The following is an 11,786-nucleotide window of genomic DNA, read 5'->3' on the forward strand; positions in this document are numbered from 1 at the left end:
ACTTTCCATCCTGCTGGATCCCATCTGAATTTTTCTCTGTGGGAGCACGAGAGCCAAGGACCTCTTCTGGGGTCTAGGGCAGAGCAAACTCAAGACCACTTTGTTCTAGTTAGCTTTTCTCTCGCTATGAGAAACCACGACCAAAAGCAACTTGGGAAGGCTTTGTTTGGCTTTCAGATTGCTGCCCATTACTGAGGGAAGCCAAGGCAGGAGTTCAAGGCCGGGACCTGGGAGCGGGAACCAACGCTGAGACCCACAGGCTGTCTGACGGAGGCAGGTCCTCACTGGGGTCCTCTTGTCCCAAGTGTGTCAAGTTGAAAACCAAGATCAGACACACACACACACACACACACACACACACACACACACCTTGTAGACAGAATTAAAATTCTGTGAAGTCAGCTCCGAGGAGTGAGCCGAGGCTGCCATGAGCTGTGGTAATAAAGAACGGTCTGTGGTTTGCCCAGATAGATACCCAGGCTAGGGTACCTTTCTCAAAAACCTTTACCCGGATCTCCATGGCAACTGGGATGCGGCAGCCAAAGTAAGGAGATTGTAAAGAGATGGCAGATTCACGATCACGGCCCTGGGGCTCTAGGGGTAAGCCTAATTAGTTTGGTCTGCGTTGGTGACAAAACTTTAGACTTGCGTAGCCGTTCATTTTCTGTGTATCTCCAGTGACCCGCCTGGGAGCCAGTGTGGGTTGGGTTGACTGTTTGTTCTAGGCCCTGGGCTCCCATCTGCTCACTGGTAAGACTGAATCCTAGAGAGAATATGGTTCATTCTAAGTCACACAACCAAGCGGAACAGCTGGGGCAGTGGGCTGACTAATTTCAACTCTGTGTTTCTTGGCTTCAATGCCAAAATTCTTCCTAAAGGTGAACATTTTAGGCCGCAGGAGCACTTTTCTTTGACAGAGACTATCCTGACAGATACACACTTCTGAAAGTGGGGGCGATGTCCTCTCTTCCTTAGTTCCCAAACTGGAAAAGTGCAACGGAAGAAAGGAGCGAATCTGGGTTTGGGTGATGGCTTATCAGTTAAGAGTGTATACTGCTCATCCGGAGGACCTGGGTCAGTGTCCAGTACCCACATGGTGCCCGCCAACTGCCTGTAACTCCAGCTCCACTGTATCTAATGCCTCCAGGGGCAACTGCCTGCGTTCACCTGCATATGCTGACACAAAAGAATACGTGCACATATAATTAAAAAAATAAAACAGCCTTTCTTAGTTTGTTTGAGACAAGATCTCTTTTTAAAGTCTTGGCTGTCTTAGAACTTGCTGTGTAGATCCACCTGGCTCTGCCTCTCAAATTTGGGGATTAAAGGCCTGTGCCACCACGCCCATCTAACATTTGTTTTAAAAAATTATTTTTAAAGTAGCTCATCTAAGCTATGTAAGAGTCATGACAGCTTGTGTTTGGATATATGTGGTTGTATGTGTGGAGGCAGAGGTCAAGCTGGGGTGTCATTTCTCAATAGCCATGACCTTGTGTTTTGAGACAGGGCCTCTCATTGGCCCGGGGCGAGCTGATTAAACCAGGCTGGCCAGCCAGTGCACATCAGTGCTCCTGAGTCTCCATTTTCCCAGTCCAGGGATTATAAATGTGTTATCACCAGGCCCACTTTTATTTATTTATTTTGTTTAGGCAGCTATGTTCTATGTAGCCCTGGCTGTCCTAGAACTCCATACGTAGACCCTCAAACTCATAAGGATCCACCTGCTTCTGCCTCCTGAGAGCTAGGATTAAAGGTGCGGGCCACCACACCCTGCTTCTGCCTCTTTTATATAATTCTGGTGGTCATACTTGGGACCTCAAGCTTGTGTGGCAAGCGTGTTACTGGATGAACTATCACTGTAGGACTTTGTGGAGCATGGTAAATGTTGAGTGTTTTTAAATGGAGTAACATTTTACATATAATATTTTAATCAATTCTTTGAACATTTTATCTATTCATACAATGTATTTTGGGCATATCTACCTCCTATTCCTTCTCCTAACTTTTATTTTCTTTCTTTCTTATTTTTTTTTTTTCTGAGACAGGGTTCCTCTGTGTAGCCTTGGCTGTCTTGGACTCTCTTTGTAGACCAGGCTGGCCTCGAACTCACAGCGATCTGCCTGCCTCTGCCTCCCAAGTGCTAGGATTAAAGGTGTGCGCCACCACAGCCCGGCTCCCCTAACTTTTCTCAGCTTCATCTTCCACCCCCTACCTTCCTCCCAACTCCATGTCTGTCTTTATTAAAAAAAATTATTGTGTGGGTGTGCGTGTTCTGTCTGCATGTACATCTGTGCACCACATGTACCACAGAGGCCTGAAGAAGGCATTGGACCCTCTGGAACTGGAATTGATGACAGTTATGAGCTATCATGTAGATTCTGGGAACCTAAGTGGATTCCTCTGGAAAAGCAGCCAGTGATTTTAACCACTGAGCCATCCCCCCCACCCCACCCCCACCTTCTTAAACATAACTCAAACAGTCCAATTTGTGCTGCCTGTAGACTCATGGATTCGGGGTCATTCAGTGGAGCACAAACTAGGGGCCACAGTCTTTAAAAAAAACTGACTCTCTCTCCTGCAGCAGGCATCAGCTGCGAATGGTTTCTCAGTCATGCGTGGGGGCTCATACGTACCTTTGCCTCCAGAGCAGAGAGTTCCATGTTGGCTTTTTGACAAAGACTGACATATACTTACAGTGATATGCCCGGCCATTGTAGGAGTCAGTCTTGCTGGTCCTTGAGCAGATAAGGGAGTGCCAGCTTAGGAGCGTATGGTCAGTGCTGTGGGTGTAGAGGCCTAGAGATGGTGGGGTGGGGGTGGGGAGGTGGGGGGGCAGTCAGACTGTCCCCGTGGGCCTCTGAGGACACGTGTCCCAGCCGATTACAAGGCGCAGGGATCCAGAGCTCTCACTGGTCCTTGTACTTTGCTAGACACAGGTCAATACCTGGATTTCCTAAAGCCATGAAGACTGCAGTGTTGATTATGGCTCTGCTGCTACTTCAGTCCCAGGTCGTTCCAGGTAACCTAGACCCCTTCAGAGCAGGGGCCGAGTGGGAGAGCAGGTCTGGGTGCATGGTCGGATGGGAATGAGGCAGCGGGAAGAGCCTCAGATCTTGGATTAAAACCTGCAAGGCGACTTACTTCTTTGTGTTTCAATGTCCTAATTTCCTATTTTTATGTGCCAAATTTGGTAGAAAGGTCAAGATAGGGCACACTGAAATTTTGGTGTGCAGTGAGGGCAGCGTCTTTGTTTTCTGTAATTCGTCAGAGAGGACCAGAAACTTCCATCCTGCTGGGAGGAGAGTTGGGAGTTAGGGGTGCAGGGATTGCATAGAATCTGGCAGCCAATTGCACCTTGTGATTTGCTATACAGCTCTAGCTTGGAGAAAGAGTGAGGCCTCCAGGGCCTCTACCTTCATCCTCCCCTTTCCTCTTCCCTCAATAACAGCTGGATGCAGGAGACAGTGGGTACACTGTCACTCAGTTAAATATGATTTATTTTAGACTGTTTTTGTGCTTTTTAAATGTTTGTTTTCTTTTGTTGTTGTTGTTGTTTGGCTTTTTTTTTTGAGACAGAGTTTCTCTGTGTAACAACACTGGCTGTCCAGGAACTCACTTTATAGACCAGGCTGGCCTTGAACTCACAGAGATTAGACTGACTGTTCTGAGCCACACGTTAAATCTATCGCTACCATCATCCCTCCTGCAGTACGAGGTCCTAGTCTTCAGGCCTGGAAGTCTTCGATCTGAGGTGCTGACGTTTGTGATACAGTCTGTCTTGTCTTTGAGAGCTTCCTCAAGTCTCTTATGTGATAGGATGCTTCAGGCTTGTTTTGTAGTTTCTTGACCATAAATGGTCTCCACAATTCCAATTTCTAATTCCTATTGGCTGGCCAGTGGTTCTAAGCTTTGCAGTAACCAGAGCTGGGGAAAAATCTTAAAAAAAAAAAAAAAAAAAAAAGCACCCACGAATTCGTAATGGTGCTTCTGATTTAAAGTCACAGCCTACTCTGAATTGCTTTATTATTATTTTTTCTTTTTGCAGTGGTGGGGATGGAACGCAGGGCCGCACGGGTGTTAGGGAAGAGCTCTGCCACTGAGTCCACACCTGGCCTGCTAGGAATGACGGCCTAACCCCTTCTCATCCTTTCACTGTCTCTTACCGCAAATGCCTCTACAGTAACATGTTCTCAAACCACTGAAAATTTCTGCACACATTCCCAGGACACTTCCATCTTTATATTGTGCCATGTAGACTTTTATCAGGATGTGTGGCCACCGAGTCTTTTATGCAGTCATTTTATTTTCACATTTTTGTGGTTCATGCTGGACAAGACACTCTGTCACTGAGTCCTGGTGGCTTGATTTCAAGCTGTCATTTAGTTAGAGTTCTATAGCCCTGTGTATTTTAAAAACTTTATTTATTTTTATTTTGATGGGCATTGTATGTCTACGGGTGTCAGATTTTGGAGTTACAGACAGTTGTGAGCTGCCATGTGGGTGCTGGGAATTGAACCCGGGTCCTCTGGAAGAACAGTCAGTTCTCCCAACCGCTGAGCCACATCTCCAGCCTTAGCCCTGTGTATTTAACATTTCATTCTGTGTCTAATTTGCTAGTCTGAAGCTCTTTCCCTGTTACACATGGAGGCAATATTTGTCCAGTATTTGTCCAGTTTCAGATGTTAACAGTCCCATTGTCCTTCGTCCTTGGAAGACATGAGTAGTTTAAGTACATGACACCAATCTTTATTCTGCCATGAAGCATTATTGTCAACAAGTTTTAGTATAACCTGACTTCTTGTGAGCATGTGTGTGTATGTGTGTGCGTGTGTGTATTTGTACGCATATATGTATGTAGTCTACTGAATTCATTAATACAGTGATGCTCATATGTATGTGTGTTTAGGCCTGACCACTTGGAGAAACTCTTCAGGGAGCTAATTTCTGGAGAAAACTGCTTCTCCCCCTCTCAGCATCCATTGGTTGCCTGTAGATCTTCATCTGGTGGGTGGAACCCTGTGAGATTTCCCCTCTGCACCCATGTCTATCTACTGGTGTAGTCATGTAGGGCTTATTTACGTATCCGTCTCGTTAGGGTTTCATGGGCATAGCATCCCAGTCATGTCTGGAAGACACTATTTAGCAGCTGGTGTCCTCTGCCTCCTCTTCCTGTCTTTCCAGTCCTCTAATGTACTGTTTCCTGAGTGGATGGATTGTATTGGAGATATAGTAACTGGGCCAGGATTTTTAAAAAAGATTTATTTATTTATTATTGTCTATACAATACTCTGCCTGCATGAATGCCTGCACTCCAGAAGAGGGCATCAGATGACATTATAGATGGTTGTGAGCCACCATGTGGTTGCTGGGAATTGAACCCGGGTCCTTTGGAAGAACAGGTCATGCTCTTAACCACTGAGCCATCTCTCCAGTCCTACTTTGCATTTCTCTTAAGCCATTCGGTTTCATTATTTCCTAATGTGTTCCTTTTAGTTCAGTTTTTACCCCTCGTAAAGTAACTTGGGCTGCTCAGTCTCTGGTGAGGTTCTTTTTTTTCATAGCTGGATTTATTTAATATTAGTGTTTTTATACAAATTAACTAATTTGTATAAAATTAAAATTAATTTTATTTGCATTTTAATTTTGCTTTTTTTTTTTTTTTTTTTTTTTTTGAGACAAGGTCTCACTTAGCTGAAGCTGGTCTCGAACTCACCATGTGTTGCTGAGGATGCTCTTGAACTCTTGGTTCACCTGCCCCTAACTCATGGTAGATGTGGGCTACCATGCATAGTCTATGCTATGCTAGGGCTGGAGCTTAGGGCTTTAGGCATGCTAGGCAAGCACCGACTGAGCTACACTGTCTACGCCATTTGTCACCACAGCTCTCTGAGACAGCTACATCTTGAAGAAAAGAGCAAACAGATTCTTAAGAAGGAAAGCCACTAGCTCAAGCTTGGGACACAGATTTTTAAGTCCAGGTCTATAGATTCTGATGGTTCATATTGTTAACCTTATAACTCACTGTGCTAGTTAAGCCTGGTGGCTCACTACAGCTCCCAAGAGGGAGCATTTATGAAGGGCTGGGATCGGTATGGAGTGTCCGTAGAGGGTGTGAGATGGTATAAGGTCCCTTTTATTGCCTGGGCCTCTGGCCTCTGCCTGGGACCTCACGACTGATGCAGGTGTCCTTGCTTCTCCTCTGGAACAGGTAGCAGGGAAAAGTGCTGGAAGTCCCTGGGTGTCTGCCGCAACGAGTGCTCCAAGAGCGAAACGATCTACATCTTGTGCTGGAGTGGCCGACTGTGCTGCGTGAGGGCCAAGAACGTGCCAGAGTTTTCACAGAATTTCAAATAGCACTCTAAGGGCCACAACCACAAAAACGAAGGTGGACCTCCCCACCTCAGCACTTCCCTGAGCGTCATTAAAGCAGCTTCGGCTGACTTCTGTGTTTGCTTCTTTGTATTCGTAACCAAAAGCCAGCAGAAGGCATGTGGTAAGAGGGTACATCTAATTCCGCCCCCCAGGATCTCATCTGTGGAGTTCACCCACTGCATGGCAAAAATGTCATGAGAAAATGTATCATTACCGGTGCAGGCTGCCTTTTCTAGTTGTTTCTAAACAGTACATTCGAGAACTACATATATGAGATTTACACTGTATTAGGAGTTATAGATAATCTAGACATGATGTAAATATGGTTGGGTTCTGAAATCCCTTGAAATGCCAAAATACGTGTTCCCTCAGTTCTCTCACATATAGTATCACACTGTTTGTGTGTAACCTGTGCACACGCTCTCAGGTGCTTTATTGACTATATATATTATTGGGGGTATATTGATTGTGTAAAGTAGGTTTTATTATGACATTTCCATCTGGCATCCAGTATATTTTGATCATGTTCATCCCCATCACTTTCTCATACGTTTCCTCCAGTCGCTTTTAGCTTCCCTAATAGTTCCCGTTCAATAGTTGTGCCATTTTTATTTTCTTCTCTAAATTCCACATATGAGAGAAAGCATGATGTTTGTTTTTCTGAACCTGGCTTATCTCACTTAACAAGATAATCTCCACTTCTGCCCATTTTCCTTCAAATGAAATGATTTCATTCCTTATGATTGAATAGCATTTCATCGTATATGTATTCCACATTTTCTTCCTTCCCACTTAAAAAAAGATTTATTTGTTTATTATGTATACAGTGTTCTGCCCGCATGTGTGCCTACAGGCCAGCTGAGAGCACCAGATCTCAGTATAGATGGTTGTGCCATATGGCTGCTGGCATTTGAACTCAGGACCTTTGGAAGAACAGACTGTGCTCTTAACCTCTGAGCCATCTCTGCAGCTCCCTTCCCACTTTCTTGTGTTAAGCTTCTGACACAGGTATCACTCTACAGCCCAGGCTACCCTGGGCTACGATGTAATCCAAGTTGCCTTGAACTTGTGGCAATCCTCCTGCTTCAGCCTCCTGACTGTTGCAGTTGTCAGTACGAGTCACCGTACCTGCTATTCCGCATTGTGTTCATCCCTTCACACACCGGTGGACACTCAGGCTGTCTTCGTGGCTTGGCTGCTGTGAGTGTGCTGTGATAATCACTGATATGCAGGTAGCCATAACACCTGCTGCCTTAGCTTCCTTCCGGCGTGTGCCCGGGACTAGGAGAGCTACATTGTGGCAGTTCTGGTTTTAATTGTTTGAGGGAAATTCCATACGTATTTCTGGGTGGCTCCACCCCGAAGTGGGATGTAAGAGCTCTTTCCCTTTCTCCCTCTCCAGCATCTTACTTTCCTCAATGATTGCCAGTGATGTCCACAAGCTACTCATCCGACAGAGGACCAGTACCCAGAATATAGAAAGAACTCAGAAAGAGCAAAAATGACCAATAATTACATGAAAAGACAACGACCAACTTCTTTAGCCATCAGGGAAGTGCAAACTCAAATCCCTCCTGTACTTCATGGCATCTCTGTGTTCTTTGTCACACCTGATGAAATGGACACATAGATAAGTGTGTATACACGACTGTGTACGCAGCCAGCGAAGCTGGGTCTACTACATATGAGGGGGCAATACAAGATTTTATTTATTTATTTATTTTTTTAAAGATTCATTTATTTATGTTATGCCTGAGCGCTCTGCATGTAGACCTGCATGCCAGAAGAGGGCACCAGATCTCATTATAGATGGTGGTGAGCCACCATGTGGGTGCTGGGAATTGAACTCAGAACTTTTGAAAGAACAGACTGTGCTCTTAACCTCTGAGCCACTTCTCTGGCTCCCAAGCTTTTAATCTCATTCGTTCCTTAACATGTCTTTATAGCATTGATGGGGTCTAAGGATCAAATAAAATTATGTGTACATAGGCGGTGTGACATAGTGAGGGCAGACATCTGTGCTGTGAAAGCATTAGGGCAAGTGAGTCAGTGAACTCACCTGTCCATCCCAGTGTTAGTCACCTTTGCCGTGACAAAGTCCTGGGTAAGAAGTGGCTTAAGGGAGAAAGGGCTTATTTCGGCTCACTGTTTGAAGAGACAGTCCCTGGGGAGGAAGACAGGGGCAGGAGCGTGAGGCAGCTCCTCAAACTGCATCCGTAGTCTGCAAGCAGTGTGAGGTGAACACAGACATTTGCCACCCTGCCACTTGCCACCTCACTTTTGGTTGGGGACCCCAGCCCATGGAATGGCACCATCCACGTTCAAGGTGGGCCTTTCTTCCTCAGTTAAGCCTCTCTGGAAACACACTTATACACCCCCCCCCCGATATTCCTCATTAATGTTCTATCTCTTCCTAATTCAGCTAAACTGGCCGTCAAAACTAACCATTACAAGTTGGCTTCTTATCAACTTGACATCCAAGCACACACGGCTTTTAACTGTCACATTCCATCTCTCCATCAAAGACTCATGGCCAGGCCATAATGTGAAATGTGTTTAGTTTATCTGTAAGAGTCACTAACACCTTAGTCCCAGGGTGCTCGCCACACCTGATGACATGAGTTGCATCCCCAGGACCCACACAGTAGGTCACAGAGCTGAATTCCATGCTTGAATATAGCACAGGTGTGCACACAAACAAACAAGCAAATAAAATAAATGTGAATTCACTTTTCACAGACCTTTATGTCCTGTCCCATTCCATAAACGCCGCAGCTCGGCTCAGGTCACTGCTCCACATCGTCACACTGTGAAAACCTGACCACAAGGTCCTTTCTGTTTTGCTGATGCTGAGACAGAAGGAGGAAAGCTCTAGAGAGAGTTGGACAGGTGGTAGCGCGGTCTGAGCTTGGCAACAACTCACAGCTCACTAGCAACAACAATGCTGTGGCCACATCCAACCAAGAGAGGACAAAGGGCATCACTACACCAGGCCAAACCGGAAGGAACCCAGAATTACCACAGCACCACCGCTGAGAACAGCTAAGATCTCAGCTCTGCTGGGTGATACTCAGCAGAGAGAACTCTAAACATGGCAAACCTCTCTCTAGTTGGTATTTAATTAACAGGCATTCCTTGAGTTTTTTTCAAATGCCATAAAACTTATTTTAAAATGCTTGTTTTGCTGGACATGGTGGGACACACCCAGCACTGGGGAAGCTTGAGGCTCAGGAATTTGAGGTCAGCCTGGGGCATCCGAGTTACTGCCTCAAAACAACCAGACAAACCAGGCAACTTGCTTTAGGACAGGAACTCTCAAGTTGTCCATTGCCCTCCCCAGCATCTTTTGATGAGCCAGCCTGTCTCCATCTTAGGCTTAAAAGCCATCTTATTGTAAAGACAAACCAGGTTCGTTCCTGCTTATGGTTAAACCTCTGTGTCTCAAGGATTGGGCTGTGTCCAATCCTTTACAAAACGGCTTAACTCAATATGGCGCCTGTTCCAGGAATGGAAATCATGTCTTTGCTTCAAAAAGCTGTTCATAACCGTCTTGTAACTTTCTGTTTTTTCTAAAGGCTACATGACCACCTCTGACCAACTTGTGATGACTGTTGTTATAACTGTCTTGCGCTTATATGCTGCTCTCATGACCCCACCTGTTTTGCCTGCCAAATCTTCCATTAGAAAACTCTCTACCCCTGAGCTATAAAAGCCTGTCTTCCTCATATCCAAGACAGACCTCTTAAACCCTGTCTTAGGGAGAGGCAGCCCATATGTATGAATTTAAAAAACACTTCCTCTAATTAATTGCGTGCTTAAATTAATTTGGTGGTGATGATTTGGGTCAGGAGTCTTTCTCCTCTCGTCTTTGGGAGTAACACTTTGTCCTTGGCCCATGGGCAGCCAAATATGAGTTGGTTGTCTACTTTTTTGTTTTTTGTTTTTTGTTTTTTTCTATTGCTTTTACAGTGGCCTGGACAGTTCTGATGGGGGAGATATTAGAAAAGTCTACACTAGGAAAATAGAATGCATGATCTGCTCCAGGAGGGCAGTAACTGCTTCCGGGAGAAGAAGATAAATGAAGGATCGAGGGATGGAGAAGCCTCTGGCAAGGCGGAGGCTGCAGTGATGATAATAAGCCAGAAGAGAGATAACAAAGGCACGAGGAGTGTAAGGGAGTGATAAACTCCGGAACATGCTCAGCATCCCCCTTCCACTGTCCATTTACTCTGTATCCACTCCAGACACAAAAGAGGGGGCTGGCCTTGAACCCAGTTCTGGGTAAGCAATCCAAGCCTTAGATTTTCAAAGCTTTGAAACGTTCAAACAATTTGACGGTGTGCAGTTAGTAGAGAGGTCTGTGTCTCTTGCACCGAATCTTAACTGTGCTGGTGAGGAAGGCAAGCCAGGGCGCACCAGGGAAGCGGACAAACTGCCAAATCAGGAAGGTGAGCCATGGCAGCCAATGACAGTGCTGGTTAGCCTTCAAGACACTGGTTGTCCTGGAACTTGTTATGTAGACCAGGCTGGTCTTGAACTCACAAACTGCCAACTATCTCAGCCTCCTGAGTGTGAAGAAAAGCCCATGGTCACTGCGAGTGAATGGTGCTACCACCTTTGCCTCTGTCTGGAGTGTTCCCCTTTGCCAGAGCCAGGCCTGGCACATGGGGAAGAGATGCCTTGGATTGAACACAGCAACAGCACTAACTCTTGGAGTACTTCAGGCTAATGCTTCCTAAAATGTCACCCCTTTAGCCACATGTCTCATCACACTCCAGTCCTAGCCAAGGGTCACTTTTTTTATTTTTGCTATGCTGGGTGTGAAACTCAGGACCCTTGGCATACCAGGTACAAGGCACTGCAGTGAGCTGTGACTTTGGCCCCAGATGTCACCTTCCCTCACTAAAGACAAGGTGTTCTTGTCCTTAGACCAGGATTGGTGTATATTAAAAAGACCATAAATGTGTCTTTGCTGTGTTTTTTAAACACATAGTGTGGCATGCGACGTACTAAGAATGTAACGTGGGGGCTGGGGGGTGGCTTAGTGCTGCACTGGATTTCAGTCGCAGCCCCCACATCGCGGTTCACAGTCCTCCATAATGCCAGTTCCGGGGCATTGGATGGATGCCCTCTTTTGGCCTCTTCTTATGCCAGGCAAGCACACTGTACACTTACATACACGTAGGCAGAACACTCATATATACAAAACATAAAATACATCTTTACAAGGAGTTAATGTAGTATTTACTTGGTCATTTTTCTCTATTTTATTTGAGTGGGCATCTGTGAAAATAGAATATTTTTCTGCACTGTCTTTGAAAGAGAGGCAGGGCCTTGGGTTCTGACTGCCCCTCCTTTTTAAACTGGGAAACTGAAAATGTGTGTGTGTGTGTGTGTGTGTGTGTGTGTGTGTG

The 11,786-nt window shown here is 45.6% G+C and overlaps 1 protein-coding gene across 1 annotated transcript; it reads left to right on the forward strand.

Moving 5' to 3' along the window:
- The first annotated feature begins 2,961 nt into the window (after positions 1-2,961).
- Positions 2,962-6,354, forward strand: LOC127187532 (beta-defensin 36-like). Its single transcript, XM_051143534.1, has 2 exons — positions 2,962-3,019; positions 6,209-6,354. Exons 1-2 carry the CDS (start codon positions 2,962-2,964, stop codon positions 6,352-6,354), a joined length of 204 nt encoding a protein of 67 aa, XP_050999491.1.
- Positions 6,355-11,786: the final 5,432 nt, after the last annotated feature.

The sequence above is a fragment of the Acomys russatus genome, chromosome 4 (assembly GCF_903995435.1).
Source record: "Acomys russatus chromosome 4, mAcoRus1.1, whole genome shotgun sequence".
In the NCBI taxonomy this organism is placed as follows: domain Eukaryota; kingdom Metazoa; phylum Chordata; class Mammalia; order Rodentia; family Muridae; genus Acomys; species Acomys russatus.